Raw genomic sequence first — 18,476 nt, forward strand, 5'->3', positions numbered from 1 at the left:
GGCGAAAATGTACACGACCAGGGTGATGACAGCCTGCGTAAACGTTAGAGAGTCTGCCGCGGTTTGACTTGCAAGGAGTGAGGAGAGTGCCAACAACGACTTCCTGATAGACAACCCTGTACCCTCGGAAAGACCATCTGTTGAGGAATGAGGACACAAGGCCCGTGACGATGACCGACGACGCAAACACCATGAAGTGGCAGAAAGCTGCCCCGGCACGTAGGGCTCTGTGCGCCATATCTGCCTAGCGGTTCCTGCGTGTAAAAGGCAAGACCAGTACAGCTGCTGGATATATTAGATTTGCTAGCGGGAGCCGTCGCCGGATGCTTTATACGTTTATTTGCGGTTGCTGACTCTTCTTGAAGGATGATGTAACTCTCGTACCCCCGGATGTCGAAGCGGCTATTTCGTAGAGGACTCCAGCAGTACGGGGGATCTAATCCTAGCAAGCCTCTTCATAGGTCCAGGCCTAAATGGAACGCATTCCCTTTCACTAGAGTCCGACATGTAGCCAATGTCCAAGGCGGACGGCTGTGTAGTTGGAGTTAAGCTTCATAGCTGGCCGTGATCAGCTTAGTCACAGAAAGCCTGTCAAGTACTTGTAAGTTCTAGCCATGCTTAAGAAGACGAATCAGCCCCCCGATCATGAACACTGTACATGAAGTGGAGCGCCGTCCAGCTTTCCACACCCATTCCGCATAACGTGAGTGGCGCCCGAGCAGACAGGAGACGCAATGGTCTTACGAACGTTGAGCAACGCAAACTCAATTCTTCAGCTTGGACACCGGTACCCACATGACACACTGGACATTCCCATCATCCTGTGTTGTAGACGCCACATCGCGGCTTGGGTGCTCTGATCCAATTGCCATGGATGGGCCACGCGACCGACAAGCCCGCGGCCGTCGCGCAGCAAGATCAATCTCCGGGAGGCCAGCTCTTTGAATAAATAAAAATTGCGCCCTTGATCTATTGCCTCTGCTTACAGCCGCAAACACAATTCTGAACGTACGCAGAGCATCCGATGTTGAACCTCGTATTCAACTCGCGACCATCATGGTGCAATTTTGTGTGAGATTGACTCTGGGCTTGTTGTGTGCACTAGGCGGTATGACAATGACCACGGCAGTGAGACGCGGTTCGGCTGATCAATCCAGCTACACACCATGTTAACGAGCCACGTGCGGCTCCCGTAGCCCCTAACGGCTACGCGCCTGCTTCGGTGCCGTGCCCGAGTCCCCGCCCTACGATCCGCGCAGCTTCAACGCTATCAGACCAGGAGACATCCTGGCTGCCGCTCCGAGGCAACGAGACCGCACCAGCGCTTGAGTCACTTCTTGGGCGCCTCAACATCAGTGGCTTCGATGCTGAGAGCTACATCAGAAATATTGCTAGCGGAGGGAGCGGCAATGCCAGTTCGCGACTGCCACGAATTGCTGTCGCCGTGTCAGGTGGTGGCTATCGCGCACTCATGAACGGTGCGGGTGCCATCGCCGCCTTCGACAACCGCACCACCAACTCGACAAGCAAAGGCCAACTCGGAGGTCTGCTCCAGGCAACGACCTATTTGAGCGGACTGTCTGGGGGCAGCTGGCTCGTCGGCAGCCTATATGTTCAGAATTTTACTACCGTGGATTCCATCATCTCGTCAACAAGCGGATTTCTCAGCACGCTCTGGCAGTTTAACAACTCCATTCTTGAAGGTTTGTCTCGTCTAGACGGACCTCGAAAAGATGCGAGACTTATAACAGCTTGCAGGACCCTCCGGTCTTCGCCCGGGAGAGTACTATAACGCCCTCTACCAGACGGTGAAAGACAAGGTTGATGCCGGCTTCAACACTACAATAACCGACTACTGGGGAAGCGCGCTATCGTATCAGCTGGTGAATGCCAGTGACGGTGGACCAGGTGCGCCTCGCAAAAGACATGAATACCTGTATAAGCAATAGCTAAGCGTCACATTACAGCGTATACGTTCTCGTCTATCGCAAATGACACTGACTTCACACAAGCTCTCGCCCCTATGCCCATCATTGTCGCCATTGAAAGGACCCCTGGCCAACTTCAAGTACCTCTCAATTCGTCAGTTTTCGAGTTTAATCCTTGGGAAATGGGTTCGTATGACTCAGGCGTCGCCGCCTTTGCTCCATTGCAATTCGTTGCGAGCAACTTCAGCAACGGCTCAATCCCCCGACAAGGTGAATGCATCGCAGGACTGGATAATGCTGGATTTGTCATGGGAACGTCCTCCTCCCTGTTCAATCAAGCATTTCTACAGATCGGAAAAGTCTCTGGCGTCCCAGACCTGCTCACTGGCGCTCTCAATCGTACGCTCGCGAATATTGGCGAGAACAACGACGACATTGCCAGCTGGCCCAATCCATTCCAAGGTTTCAATAGTGAAGCCAACATCAACGCTAATGCGGACCTGCTGACATTAGTCGATGGCGGCGAAGCACTTGAGAATATACCTCTACACCCGCTCCTTCTTGAGGGCCGACATGTTGACGCCATATTCGCCATTGATGGCTCCGCTGATACATCCACCTCCTGGCCCAACGGGACGGCTCTTGTTGCCACATTCAATAAGTCCGTCAGTGGAGTTTCCACCAACACGAGCTCCTTCCCGCCGGTTCCAAACCAGAATACGTTCGTGAACCTCGGTCTTAACTCAAGGCCGACCTTTTTCGGCTGTACAAACACGTCGACGCCCCTCATCGTCTATCTGCCTAACGCACCCTATACGGCGTTTTCGAACGTGTCCACATTTGATCTTTCGTATAACAACTCTGAGAGGGACCAAATTATTCAAAACGGCTACAACGTTGTGACAATGGGAAATGGCACTATCGACACGAGTTGGCCCGAATGTGTGGGATGCGCCATCCTATCACGCAGTTTCAATCGTACCGGCACTGTTGTGCCTGCAAAGTGTGTCGACTGCTTCTCGAGATACTGCTGGAATGGCACAACAAATTTTACCGAGCCGCCTCCCTACCAGCCTCAGCAAGTCATTGCTCGAGCGGGAGGGATGAAGATGGTGCAATCTGATGTCATGGTCATGCCAGTCCTAATTCTCATGGCGACGTCTTTGATGCTGCTCTAGCTTCTTTGCCGCCTTGAACTTGATAGCTATCGTCGTCTCACTGAGTAGCATGCTGCGCGCCTCCGCAGAATTTGATGATAGGATTCACTAATAGTACTTGTCGAAGATATGCCAGCTCGTCAGAGCCGGTCCCAGTAGCTGTTGGTTTGCTTCGTATTTGGCGAAGGCGTGTTGATTGTGCTTGTGTGAGGACATCAATCGGGAATAACGTACGATCAAGCATTGAACCATAACCCACTCCGAGACCAATGTGCAATCATGGTGGGATTTGACGAATACATCTGGCCCGCATTCCTGATCAACGCGGATGGTGGGAAGCTCGTCCCGATTGGGGCAGTGCACCGGATTAAAATCAGCTAGTAAATTTTTCAGCTTCCCACTTTACGAACTCAATACCAGATTCTCGCCAACATCATGCCACCGCCACTTTTACTACCATCTTGACCAGTTTGACCCTATCTTCAGGCCTTTCCCATGATCTCTTGCGAGTGGTTTCCGCATGGGGTTTAGAAGGAAGATAAAGGACCCCAGTTGGTCCTCAACGTTTTACAGTGCTCCTTCTGTATCAAACGACCGACTTCTCTTCTTATCATTGTTGGAACATCTGGATTTGTGTCAACACAACTTTGAGGCTGAGAGAGAGAACCGCCTGCTACGAGGGCAATTGCTAGACGGGCCGAACCACTTTGCTACACGGGCCGCGTTACACGGGCCGTGTGGCTGAACTCCCAAATCGGGCAGTCGTACATTCCATCTGGCACTCTAGCCACACCCAGAATTTCCTGTTGGACGGGGTCCGAAAAGACACACGAAGGGCCAGAGCGAGTTGGATCGGTTCAAGCTGGCTTCTCAAATGGATAACACGCCACCTTAAGCGAACTAACTAGTTAACTAATAATTTCTCGCGAATACCCTATCATGTCCACGCTATGGCCGCACATGGATACAATCCTCGCGATTGTCTTCTCCAGAACCTGAAGGGGCCGGAGTCCCTGAACTGGCTAGCCGCTGACGTGAGCTTTGCCGTCTGCGCTTCAGCAGAGCCTCCTCCTTTTCTTCATCCGAGACAGTCTCCCACTCTGACCGTTGTCTCCGTACGCTCGGTTGCCTCCTGCAGCCAGATTGCCTCACGCCTGTCTGCTTGCCGGACCCAAGTACGACTGACTTGCGAGTGGGCTTCCTGCCTGCCATACTTCTGCCCACTGTTGCTCCGGTACGGCTCGGTGGCCGAATCTCCATGCTCATAGGGACAGTCTGTGCTGCATTCTTCGGTCGGCCTCGGAGACATGTTGCGATCTTCGGGTCGAGGATTCGCCGGTATGGATTGTGCGAAATTGGCTCCCTAAGGTGCCACCGAGGGTGAACGTCCCATTTCGTCAAGGGCGTATCGGCTTCTAACTTATTGTAGATTGTATGGCAGCAAGGAATCCCCAGCTGCCACGAGACCGAACAATTGTCGCTGCAATCCCCGATCGGATCTGGCCAAGGTCGTGACCTGCTTGGTATCGATCTCAAAGCGCGACGGTGTTCTTTGGTAACAAGCTTGAGTCCCGGCTCTGACATCACGGTGCGAAGCTCTCCCAGATACTCTGAACCGGACCCAGCATACATACCAGAGGTCAGCACCTCGTCTTGCGCACAGGCATCAACGAAATCTCGCTCCTGATCACTCAGCATAGCCTCGATGGCCTCGACCAGCGAGTACAAGTTGCTCATCCCATTGAGCAGGTAACTCTTGACATTGTTGTTGCTGGCCTCGGTGCCAGAAGTCACCCGAACCCCGGAATTGCGGTACTTCTTGATAAAGCATTGTGCCCACTGCGCTCGTATGGGCAGGTATGTCCTGTAAAGGTACATGAGTATGCCTTGCTGTTCGTTGAACTCGTCACATAGCCGCGCCCAGGCCTTTTCGTGCCCTTCTTTTGTCTCGGCAAACGCAACAAACTTCCACAGCTCGAGGACACCACGGTAGTTGTGCGGCACAGGCGCAGCCTCGTTTCTCTTGGGCACGGGGCCCTCCTGTCTCCCAGCCGCGAGCACAGCTTCCATATCCCTCGGAGTCAACGCTACCCGCGTCTGTTCACTGCCAGAGCTACCACCACCGTCGCTTTCGCCATCTTCCTTTGCGTCCTTCCACTTCCGTTTCGCATTGAGAAGAACGTTTGCGTTGATATGGTGGATGCATAGCTGTTGCTGGCTGTCAGGATACTGGCTATCCAGTGCGTCCTTCATTGCCTGATCGTAGTCGGTGATAACAACATCTGGTGGCGGAATCCCATGCCTCTCGGTTATTTCTCTGGCCCCTTCCGCGAGGAATTGGAACCCTTCCCGTCTCTCGTTGTCAAACAAACCGAATGCGGCGTTGTAGACGGACTTCAGGCAGGTCTGCCCGGTCACCTGGAAGAGCGGCAGCTTGAAGCGGTTTGTATTGTACGTGTTGTCGAAGCTCATTGTTTCCGGAAATCGCTTCCACATTCGGAGACAATATGGGAAGGTCCACAGCAGACCAACAAGGCGGTCGGGCTCCGTCGTCGACCACTTGACGATGTATGGAATGCTCCTCTCGTCAAACAGCTTGATCAAGGCGGCCGTTGGACTCAATCCTCCGAGCTTTTCACGACGCAAGAGTGCCCGGGCGTTGTATATGTCCTTTCTCGTGTAGTGCGTTCCGAGATGCTTTTGTTGAACGATGCCACGCACATCGCGCGCCCTGATCCCAACCCGTCGGCTTGTCGCTTCAATTGTTGCTTTGACAGAGCCAGTAAGTCGCCGGTGGACTGTGTGCGCCGAGAGACTCATGCTACGGTCGTGGTTGTGTTGGCTGTGCTGAGGGTCGGCAAACGCCCCCAGAGTCCACATGTAGTCGTTCTGTTCCAGGGCCTCGGCAATAACTTTCCACTTACAACCACACTTGCGCGACCGCCTTTGGCGGAGACCTGCGCCACCTGATGTACGGGGCTCGCCATATCGATCGCACTGGAATACATATCTGGTCTTCCGCACTCGACTGCCGGAACCGTTGCGCCTGATAATGCCAAATCCATTCTCTTTCGCGAATTCGTTGACGTGGGATTGCAGGGCCTCGATCGATACCGCGGCAGGGCCAGGAATTGGCGGGTTGGGGATAGGTATCAAGGCATCTTGACTGGGAGACCCCGTGTCGGATAGACCATCCCACTCCTCGTATTCCTCCTGCGGCGTTGGCGGTGTCAACGGTGATGTTGGCACGGCCGCTAATAACGAGTCTTTGGCGCCCGGAGCAACCCGCTCCACAGCAAGCGTCGGGCAATGATGGACCAGTTCGAGCGCGACTGCTTTGTCCAACTTGGCTTGCTCTTGGGCAAAATCTAAGGCAGATCGAAAATAGACCGGTGTTCTCGTGCGCTGCTCCACATCGTCTAAATTTGCCTGCTTTACCTGCTCTCGTATGCGGGCTCTCTCAAGATTGTCGGGACCAGGAATGAACGAAGTGAACAACCTCCGTGCGCCACGGCCGCGGAACCAGTCGTCTAGGAAGATTTGTGACTGCCGCAATTCCCAATAGGGCTCATCAATTCCTCGATTACCGTGTGGCCTAGGAAGGCTGCTGAAATAGTTCTCTGGCCATGTCGCAAACAGATTGTACAAGGCGTTGTCGTCGCCATCGCCGTAGTGAGGCTCAGGGTCAAACGCAGCGTGCGGTGCGAGAGCCGCGATAGTCATGTCGCTGGAGTCGCTGTGGTGGGTGCCGAGCTGGCAATAGGAGCTGTCTGCTCTATCAGTTCGGCACCGGCAAAGGCAGTTGTCTCGTTGGTGTCGACGATGAAATTTAATTGCTACGATAGTTACAGATGGCGGTTAATCAAACGGCTGGGAGCAGATAACTATTCATTACTGCCACAGGAGCAGCCATCAGGCAGGAGGCAGGCCGGCCCCCCGCTGGAATGTACGACTGCCCGATTTGGGAGTTCAGCCACACGGCCCGTGTAACGCGGCCCGTGTAGCAAAGTGGTTCGGCCCGTCTAGCAATTGCCACGCCGATATGTATGCCAGACGTTGATGTTCCACACCAATAACCCCACCACATACTGCCCGTTGTCTCTTAACAACTTCAATAGCTAGGCGTAGTCTCAGTTGACTGAAAGGTGAGTTTGCAGAAGAGATCGATCACTCAACTGCTAAATCGGTCGCGTTCGAGCAAACCCGCTGTTTAAGAGGAAAACGTTGAAAGCCCGTGAGCGGCATCAGCATGCATCTTAGTGTACCCCGGAATAGGCATAAACACGAAAAGACTGCTGATCAATATCCGATGGTCACATAGGGAAGCACGTATTTCTTGGATGAGTCCAACGAGTCCATTTTCGTTACAGTACACCTGAACTATGGCTCTAATTATCAGCTTGTCTACCTAGCGCGCGGACTTTAGCATCCGACAGACCTGACACGCGGGATTCTTTCGAGCTGGAGACCCCAACCACGAACATCAGCTGGCGGTGCTAAGGGCGACCCCTGCAATAGTCGCCCTATCCACCGCTGCCGGTCCTCCTCGTACCAGCGGCTTATCGGTTTACCGCAGAACGTCAAGTCCGCGTCTTCAATGGGGATTATAGGAAGCAAATGGTCCCAATCAGTGCTGCATTCTGCGGGATGGCGTGCTTCCGACACTTCGATGGCATCCGGGCCTTGGAAAATTACCTGCTGGAAGTGTAGTGAGGAGGTATTGCTGTGCGCAAGGTAGCTTGTTTACGATCAGCGTTAGCATCGCGTAGTAGCCGGTGAAGCACGGACTAAGACATAAGCATGTAAAGCGATTCATTTAAATAAAAAGCAAAAATATCTGACAAATTGTGGCGCGGGCCTTTATTCCAGGTCAGCTCGAACGAATGAAATGATCCGTGGTTTGGTAACAATCAGGTCAGACCTTGAATCAAATGTCGCGTGACATCAAATTCCTGTATTAACCATCTCGGGCATGCTGCTGAAACAATCTCGGCCATGACTTTTGCCCTCGGTTTAGTCTGCCGGCGGTGGAACCCGCAGCCTCCGCCTGAACGGAGGAGTCAACCGTGTTCTACCGGGGGCGAGACCTTGCAATTTCCCATTCTCGCAAGTGGAGTAACGACCCATTCATTCATTGGCACCTCTGCCGCACAGACGAGCTTGCCTTGTTTCAACTTCTCAGCGGGTAGAGGGGGACAGTATTTATCGAAACGAACACAGTGCTCCTCCTAGCTGTGACGTGGATCAATCGGCTTCAATCGATGGACAACAGCCTCTGCCGAGGCATCCGTCTCATGCCCCAGCAGTCCGTGGCTCTCTTTACCTCAACTTCGCGGGGGAGGAATTGACTGCGCTGGCCCCATGTGGTGGGCTGGCTGAAGCAGGCTTCACGGCTTGATAGCCGTCTAGGAGGGCCTGGTGATCGCGCCAAAGCGTACGCCGAAGACACAAAATTTGGCGATCTTGGCTCTTGAGGCTGGAGACGAATGGACAAACTTTAGTTGTAGAATAGGGAGATGGGCCCCCGTGAACTGAACTGGGTATTGAGACTCTTCTTGTTCGTGCTTAGTCCGACAAAATATGGGTCTTCGAGTATTGGCGCCCTTGCTAGGTAGCATTGCTGGTTTGTTCGCGGAATGTGGGCGTCGCCTTCAATAGCACTAGGGCAGTTTACATCTGTGAACCTGCCAAATATATACTCGGTTCCATCACATTGCTATTAATTCTCGCTAATTTGACTCCAGCTAAGCTTGTCCTCGCTTAAGAATATCCTGGTGGGCTCGGAGACAGCTCCCGGCAGATCGGCGGCGCTTCTTTGTCCCAACTGACACCAACGACGGGCTCGCTTAAAATCACGGGAAACTCCGTTTCAAGGATGCGTCGGACACCTGTCTCAGCGGCGAGCTGCGGCCTATTATGCTGTGCGCACTCTTGTGTAATGACGAGATTAACCCTCAGCGAGTGATTGACCTCGGTGCCGTCGGTTGCCCTGAAACTGCAAGCACACTTGCGCTCGGCTGTGTCATTTCTGCTATTCCTGGTGGCTGGTGAATTGTCACAGAATCTGAGGACCACGTGCGCCGTATTGCCGTCAATGGAAACGTCCGACTTCCACCCTTCACAAAGCAGCTCCGAGCCAATGACACGAGTCCCTGTGCGAGTAACACCTCGTGCGGGCTCGTTATCTACCCCTTTGAGTGCCTTAAACCCGGTGTGAGCGTGCTTCACGCATGCTGGAGAGATAGTTTTTGTCGTTTCCACCAACCTCCAGGCAATAGTCTTGAGCTTCCACAGCTCAACCGTTCGAGGATGCTTGTTTTCCGTCTTAAGGCCGTCAAGTTTGAGCGTGAGATCGTTGCTGGCATTCGGATACACGACCTTGTTGTAGTTTACGTCGGCAATAATATTTGTGGGCGGGAAAACGCGAAGCGTGTGGTGAGGATAGAGAGGCTGTGGGAGGGAACGCTTGGCGGTGAGAGTGCGACTGAATTTGTACATAGAAGCTGCGGTACAGCAAGACTGTACGACACAGAGCTCGGCCTCGAACTCGTACATGATGCGATAAACTGGTGTGTCGACAGATGCAGGCAGCTGGCTTTCAAGCAGTGCCGAAAATTGGAATGTGTGGCCACCACGGCAGAGAGACATCTGCTGCGTAAGAAGCTCCCAGGACTTCACCAGTGTACGTTGATTCTGACAGCCAGAGCAACGGCTGCGGTAGGGTCGCTTGTGTATGGCGTGAATGATGAGGTTAGCTTTGAGATTTTCGACATTAATATGCTCATATCCAACATGGTCCAGTAGTACACCAGTGTGTGCGGGGGGGATATGCCACTCCATTGCCAGGTCATGTATGGCACGGATCAGATGACATATTTCGTGAGGACAGCCCAAGCCGAGAAATTTGCAAAACCTCTCTTGGAGTCCCTGAAAACGGTGATCCGGCATTTCCATGGTACACTACTGCTGGAGCCTGCCAAGGTCAAGACCGCTGCAACGCACACTGGAGGTGGCAGTGCAAGCACTGTTGGGGGAGCTGCTTGACCTTGATCCGGCATTAATTGTATATTTCTTTTTTTACGATCGGAAGATTTCGCAAGAGTGGGTGTAAAACATTCGGTCGGTTATCGTGCATAGTAGCTCTGATCGGTTCTCGTTCAATTCAGCCGACGAGAGGCAGTTGCCAAAGGCTGGTCAGGCTTTCTGTATTTTCTTCTTGAATGCGCCAGTGCCAGTCCATAATATTTCATGGATATCCTATATTTTTCGTGTTCTTGAACTCTTCGCTGCAGTGAAACGCTGGCCTGGGGTTCTGTACTGCATCGACTACATTAACTATCCGCCGTGATTGTCGGTGGGTTCAATACATGTCGGCGGGCGGTTGGACTGTGTCGCCTGACGGTGGCGAGATGGCGGGGGCCCACATATGGCAAGTACGCATGTCAGCCTATCAGAGAGTCCAGAACCCTGAGCTGAGCAGCCACCGCAGATACCGTATCCCAGCTAGGCGCACCGTTTTGGTTGATGCTACTGCGCCATTTCTGTGTCGCATTTGACCCCGTCACCGTCTCAGTGCTTTAGGTATCCATCTTGTGCTACCACGGTGAAGCACAATGACCGAACAGATTTGGCTATTCATGTTGATGTGCCATCCCAGAAAGGACACATTGGTGCGTCTCTCGCGGTACTAAACTTTCACATTTCACACAAGCATCAATCGCATTATCTTCGGACCCAACCTTATCATGTCCTAATATTCTGAGGCCCGGCGTCTGCCTGTGATGTTTGACATGCCTATGGCCAACTACCTGCGGCCGGCCCACTGGCTCAGGCATAAGGTAGTGATAACATCAGTATGAGGTAAATACCAAGCTGTGGTTTGCTCATGATTACACGCCGTAGCAGGCGACATCATGTATACAGTCGGCTTGGAAGTGAGTCAAGCAATTGTTTCCATAAAAGAAGCAGTAATGCAGTGTTTGTTACCACGCGTGACTTGTCTGGTAGTGTATCAAGAAAAGTCCACATAATGTGGCATGGCTCGCAGTCAAATATACAGGGTGAGCAAATATGCACTCGACAACTGACGTTCAAGCATGCAGTTTGGACAGGGCAATTTTCTACAACCAACAGTCACGACATGTCTCCTAAGGTAGTTGACCCTCACAAAGTCGCCTCTCCTGGCACGAACCAGCCGCCGTGTATTCAATGCTAGTTGACAAACTCTTGACGAATCCAGTTGCTGCATACGCCAATTTTGGCAGGTATATTGGCCCCGACCTTTACATTACGATACTGGACATTTGTCATGGGCTTGTATCGGCTAGTATGTAGCGAATGAGACACAATGGGCAGGTATAGTGATGCCTCAGATACCATTGTGCAATGCAGTCGGCGTGAAAAATGTGTCCACAGCGTAACAGCCGGACAGCATCGTTATCTTTCATCTCGTCTAAACAAATGACGCTGACACCGCCGTCGGACCGTATCAGCAAAGTCTTCCAATGGTGGTAGCATCAACGTACCATTCGTTGAACGAGTCTGGCCATGCAAGATGCTCTCCGGGTGCGTGTTTGGTCTCCTCTTTGACAACTTTGCACTGTTGTACCGGAACGATCGAGTCGAGTTCGTCGAGCCGGTCAACGTCAAGATCCGAGCTGCTAGACGAACAAGTTGCCTCTGGATCTCCCACGGGAACATTTGCGGATATCCATCCGCAAAGCATGCTACCACACCCGCTTAGATTCAATCTCCCAAAGTGCGATGTCTGCACGTTACCTCATGGCAAGTATCCCAAAAGCGGGCACCAGAACCACCAGGGTAAGTATCAAAACATTTTTTGCAGCTGGGGGCTCTGCTATTGGAGACGATAGTATTGCCTGTTGATCCATGGGTACGCCAGAGCTCGGAAATTTATGGCCACAAAACACAAGGGCATTGACGCAAGAAAGCATTGGTGTCTCGAGTCGAGGCAAGCGCTAGGTCCGCACGGAAGTGAAAGCGTCATCTCAACGAATCTGATTGGATAATATTCACGGAATTTTAGGTTGGCGCCGTCGGGGCGCGAAGGCGAAGAATGCGCTACCATTCATCCGGGGTCCTGGTTCGTGGCGTGACGCAATGTCTCACGTGAAACCGTACGGTTTGTCGAAGTATGTTCAATTAACGATCTGGTACATTAGCCAGTACTTACCCCGGAACTGATTCGTGTAAGCATAACAACGTGGGTGAGGACCACCAGGGCATCATCCCGTTCGTTGGCTATGTCGTGCCCAAATCGTGGGGACTGGTGTATAATATCTCCGGCAGCTGCATTTCTGGCGAGGACCAAGACACCCCAATAGCGCCTGGCGAAAGAGCTCGACTCAGTCTTGGTCGTATGTACTGTCTTGAAAGCAACATCCAACAGCTGAAATGTAAGTCAAGTATCCCCGACGGCATGAACAACCGCTACACCCAGAAAAGCATGGAGCCAGCTGGAAGGGCTTATACTCTACGGCAACCACAAGTCGCCACCTTCTATAGTAAATGTATGGTGCTCGACAGCAGCAAAAGCCTGACTGGAGTTTCGCGCCGCAACCCACCAGAATTCTGCTTCCATGATAAGACCAGAAACCATTCTGCTGCAAGTATCTCGGTGATTTCTCCAGTTGTTTCTTGCTTTCAGTGTACGCCGCCAGGGATCTCAACCCCTTCCAGGCTGTGCCCCCTGTCGCCGTGTATCGCCAAAATGGTGCATGTATCCAGGAGGGCTCTAGCCACCATTCTGCAAGTCAGAATGCACGCGGCACTACACTCGCTAATAGCTTTTGCCGTTGACGCAGAGCGTTGCGAGTGCTAGTTTAAAGGCGGCCATTGTCGTAGAGGTAAATATGTTCACGGCAAGGCGCCCGATTCACGACTCTAAATCGAAATTCTACGATTCCGCAGAGGTTGAGCTTGTGAGCCGTAGTCAGATGGGTAGACAGGGAAGCGGCAGGACATGCTTTTGTATTGGACGTTCTGCGTTGTGCAATTGCACATGCGAATGATCCAGATACGCATCGGTAATCTCTCCAGCATGTGATACGAGTAAGATTGAAAGTAATCACAGGTTCTTCCCGTCATGATTCTCATGGGTTAGTTCAACTTCCACCTGAGTCGACGGCGATGAATACGTTGTAGCGCGCAGGTTCAATAAGACATTCAATTGGGAATATGGAAAGAGAAAAATGACGCGATAGTACACAGGCCTTTGAGTGCTAAAAAGCTCAACACACTGTCTGATGTTTGACTTCATCGCCAATTTTGTGCCGCTCAGCCGGCCTCGTCATCCTTGACTTTTGCCCCGCGCCAGCATGAGGCGGTGCCTTGACCGCGACCAAGAAATTCTGCCCCGTCTCCGTTACTGCATGCACTACCACGTCCTCATCAAACGGCCACTCGCCGAAAAATTCAGCGTCGCCACGGGAGTCATACTCGACAAAGCTCGCGCGCTCGCCGTCAAGACACCGGTGCGCAGCACTCAATGCATCAGCGCGGTGAGCGTACGCGCCCTCAATCTCAACGGTCTGCGCGGAGCCGCTGCGATCGGCGTTGTAGTCAATGGTGATTTGGAGGACGTAGTGCAGAAACTGCGCGCCGTTCGGGAGGTGAAGTATACCCTCATCCTCCTCCCCATGACCAGTGCAAGGGACGCTTTTCAAGCGCAGGGTCTCATTGTTAGGGGTCGTGTCGATGCCGATAAGGAACTCTTCTCCGGACACGGCACGTGCATAGGCAATGACACCCTCGCCGTGCGGCCATCGTTCGATCTCAACTGACGGACGTATGTCGAACTGGGCAAAGTCCTCATCGTGGAAGCCAATCTTGCGCAGAGCAACGGTGCTGTATGCTTTTGCGGCATGGAGCGTGCCGCGCGTGCCGAGGACGAAGTATGAGCGGGCCCCACCAGAAGCATCTTTCTTCAGGTCCACGATAGTCAGGAGAATGTGGAAGAGGTTCTCAGGAGCGTCACTTTTGGTATCTACCGAGGGCATGATCGAACAGGTTTGAGGGTATGAGCTATGAGTAGTAGTTAGGCCACTTTCGACTGGATGTGTCGCGCAACGGGCTCGGAAAAATAGGTTGTGATCAACATCAGTGAAACGGCAAAGCAGAGATGTAGTGTTTGCAATATATGAAAGACGGCCCGACCAAGATTTTACATGACCGTACACTTCTAGCAGAACTCCGCAAAGTCATATCATGCCACTTCCAAGTGGCGACATGGAGTCGTCACTCTCAGCCACCTGAACCGGTGTCACAGTGGTTCCACACGGCCCGTAAAACAGCAGATCAGCTGCCAAGCACCTAAGAAGTTCGACGCCACTCTATTGACATCGCTCCCAATCCCATCAAAGCAATAGGTCACGCCACGAACCACACATGATGCAACGTTAAACTAAGCCCTGCCTTATACGTCGGCTGTCTAGGGATAGTATCACGCTCATAGCATGCTTTCCTTAACCAATATCGCAGGAAAGTCGCGGTGCAATGTCCGCATTGCAGTACGTGGTCTTGTTCGGAGCGCCGGCGACTTCCAAGCGCCGCTGATCGGTTTATTCTCTTCTAGGCGGCGATACGATGCATACCCAAGCTGTCCAAATTTTCATATGCAGATAAGTTCACGATTGATTAACGTAGCACATTTTAAAACGGATAGCAAAAATAGTGCAGTGCTGATGCCCCTTGGCTTCCGCACAAAGAAATGTTACAGACCTTACCGGACAGCACGAAGAAGAGTGAGGTTAGGGAGCGCTACGTGGTTACCACCAACGCCCCAATTCTGGGACGTGAAAAAGAGTCATCGCATCTCTCTACCTGATCACTGAAGAAGCAGTACAAACTCTTGTCGATCCAAGGGCGACAAACATAAGTCCAGAATCCGATGTGCACCCGAAAGGAGGACGATTGGAGTTGGGTATGCTGAAACGCCTGAGAATTAAGACAAGAGGCGTGTTGCCGACCATGGACGAGACTGTCACAACACGGGTACCTATGTACTATGAAGACGACATGGAATAGCGAACAGGTGACGTAACTAACGCTAGTCCAAACACTGGGCCGCTTCCTACTGTGTTCTGCCATGTTGAGGAGCTCCACAACAGTCGGGCACTTTGAATGGCAGCTTCCGCGCGCCTTATCCGTGAGGTCACCCCATCCAAGTCGGAGATACCAGATATCCACGGTCCCGTGTGTTTGTGGTTGACAGCGCAGACAAGACTACCAGCCTGATCTCATCTTTCCGAGCTACGCGAAAGCTCGGACAGGAACGCGTTGACCATTGATGGATCACCTCTGTCTGGCAGTCGCTCAGTCCGATTTCTTCTATACCTATATCTAGTGCCCTGATTCTTCCGGAAGGTAGCGAGATTTGCACAGAGGGCAGGTTCGGTTGTGGTTGAGATGCCAGGGAATTAGACATTTGGAATGATATACATGACGGCACGGTAGGAGGCGGACATCGTTGTCGCCGTGGAATACTTCTTTGCAGATGGCGCTGAAAATCATAAGGAATATTAGATCTGGAAATGCATATTATGATTGGATTTGCCGTACGATCGTACCATAATTGTGCATCTTCGGCGAAGGTAGAATATCCGCCTAGTGGTTTGATTCTTGCTCCAACTCCTGTTTGCTTGTATGCTACGGGCGGAGCCACGGCGTCCAAGTGACTTATCTCTCTCGTTTCAGAGTATGAGCTGCTTGATGACGTTTCGTCAAGCAGGTCCTCGGGGTCGTCGAGCTCGGTTGCTCTTGTCATGCTCAAGTAAGTACATCTTCAGTGATGTTAGCTACGGGAGCCTGGTCATGAGACTGACCAAAATATACCTACGCGGTAAGGAAGAGCGCCAAGACAAGTAGAGATCCGAGAAAGCCGAGGAGTTTCATCGTAGAGTATAAATCCCACACAGGTCGTACCGGCTGCCCTACCACGAGCTCATCGGCGCAGTACGAAACATAAGTCGCCATTGCGCATCTGGCTCACAACCCTTAGCAAGCACAAGTTCCCCAAGTGGAGCTGAGGATGGGTTTTAGCGCTATGTACGTGCGATCGAAAAGTCCAGTGCAGAAGCTCTCGTTTATCAAGTAGCTACTCAGACGCCTGGACCGAAAGTGAACCCAAATGCCTTACGTTCCAGCCAGCGGACTCTGCAGTGGCTGCTTGACGCACTTATTGCGATAGACACCTTCGCTGCATGGTCGCCCTCCCTCATGGTTTAGCCTTGCAGCTTCTCGTGTGACATCGAAGTAATTTTCAGCACGTTTTCACCTCGCACCTAATCCGCAACTGGGCGGATCGCCATCTTCCGATTTATAAGGGCTGGTGTGTCATGGTGTTAAGCCAGGTCAGCCGCGGCTGTGAAAGCAAAGCCACAAAGTCAAAATCCAGGATCACGCCAACGTCCCAAACGCACCATTAATCCCCGATACACGGTGGAAACAAGTGATAAGGTGTCGCGTGCTAAAACATTTGACTGTCGGAAACATCCCTAGAAGCCATCATGGAGTGGAACACTCGCATCGCCATCGTCGGCGTCGGCCGAGTCGGCGCTGCCACAGCTTTTGCTCTCCTCCTCAACTCAATACCAAGTGAGCTGCTTCTCGTGGACATCAATGGGAATTTACGAGATGCCCAAGTCCGCGACCTATCCGATGCCGCCCTTGGGTGCAGTAGTTCCACACGCGTGCGCTCGGCCACGCATCAAGAAGCAGGCCAGTGTGACATTGCAATCATCACAGCTGGTTCAAGATATACGATAGGTAGATGCTCACATCCACAATCTGGCCCGTTCCCGAGATGAGGACTGCAAAGGCTCAAAGGTTGGCGTTTAGACCAGGCTAGCCTCGAAGACATGTACGAGGACATCCAAACTACGCGAAACATGTACCGGAGCATATCGATAGTGCGAGGCGCGATCAGCGCAATGAGACCGTTTCGCCCTGATACCATACTGGTGGTTGTCGCAAATCCCGTCGATTTGCTCACGTCTCTTGCTCAAGAAGTCTCCGGTCTTCCGATCTCGCAAGTTCTAGGCTCCGGCACGTTGCTCGATTCAGTCCGACTGCGAGGTCTAGCGGCCGACAAGATTGGGGTACGACAGTATATCCCCAGAGGAAATTTGTTCATGCTTGTTAACTTGCATCAGGTCTCAGCGAAGTCTGTGGATGTATATGTATTAGGTGTCCACGGTGACCCCCAGATTGTTGCATGGGCGGAGGCCACTATCGGCGGCGTCCCAATTTGCCAAGCCCTCCCGTCTGGCGCCGACATAGACTACTGTGAGCTCGAGGATGAATGTAAGCGGCGGTCGAGGGATATCATCCTCGCTAAGGGTTCAACAGCTTTCGGCATCGGCGCGATGGCATCTCGCATTTGCTCTTCGATTCTTTTGGACAAACGTACTCTTGTTCCTGTTAGCCATTTTCAACCGGCATTTAGATGCTTTTTCAGTTTACCGGTGGTGCTAGGCAGGGACGGAATAGCAAACATAGTTCAGTTTCCGCTTGCTGCAGACGAGGCAGGCAAACTAGCCAAGTCTGCGGAGGTACTCAAGAGCATGCTCGACGGAATTCACTGCGATGCATGACACAACAGAGGTACACGCACTATTAAAACATGAATTTATTAGTCGTCCGCACGCAGGTCGTAGTGCCCAGATGATTCAGGTGGCGCATGTGGTCGGTGGTAGTCAAGCCGGCATCATTTGGTACACAGTCCCTCCCCTGAACGAGCTTTGCGTTGTCGGCACCATATTATCGAATGTCAGCTCGTCAGCATTTTCATGTCGTCGTGGCTGTCTGATATCGGCGAAGCCATGCAGATTTGACGACTCATAGCAATTCACCACATTCTGCCAGAAATACAGAGCACGGGGACTCAAAGCTGAGAGGATGCTCGTCCGGGTCGAAGAAGGTGATACGCACATGACAGGCTGCCACAAGCCGGGAAGACGCTCTAGACGCCACCCCGTCACGACTGCATGATTGATGCCAAGAGCTTTTGGATGACAGCAGACTTGCTCTTGTTTCGGCTTGTTGCGAGGAGCTGTACTTGGCCTCCTTCGTCAGTCCATGCCCCCCGGGCCATACTTACAATCCCCATGACGGGAAACGGGACCTTGCTAGCACTCGGGTTAGTCCAGAGCTCCCACACAGAGAGGTTTCATAACGTATGAAGCAAGTGCGTCAATTCATACTAAGACCTCATGTTGCCAGCTGCGTCCTCGCTCGACCAGTCAACAATCCAAGGCCTCGGGTGCCTCCCATGGCCACCTGTTTAATCACAGCATTCAAGCGTGGCGAATGGTACACTTGGCGACCAATGGATGTGCACTGTATCGAGGAGCCTTAATATTGTGTGGGCGGA

General features: G+C 52.4%; 1 protein-coding gene across 1 annotated transcript; it reads right to left on the reverse strand.

Annotated features, from left to right (window-relative positions):
- Positions 1 to 13,335: 13,335 nt before the first annotated feature.
- On the reverse strand, positions 13,336 to 14,103 carry PLICBS_010157 (uncharacterized protein; the record flags this gene model as incomplete). Its single annotated transcript, XM_065601853.1, has 1 exon — positions 13,336 to 14,103. The coding sequence occupies one exon, from the start codon at positions 14,101 to 14,103 to the stop codon at positions 13,336 to 13,338; it is 768 nt and encodes a 255-aa protein (XP_065457925.1).
- Between the last annotated feature and the right edge of the window lie 4,373 nt (positions 14,104 to 18,476).

The sequence above is a fragment of the Purpureocillium lilacinum genome (genome assembly GCF_023168085.1).
Source record: "Purpureocillium lilacinum CBS 284.36 DNA, scaffold_8, whole genome shotgun sequence".
Lineage (NCBI taxonomy): Eukaryota > Fungi > Ascomycota > Sordariomycetes > Hypocreales > Ophiocordycipitaceae > Purpureocillium > Purpureocillium lilacinum.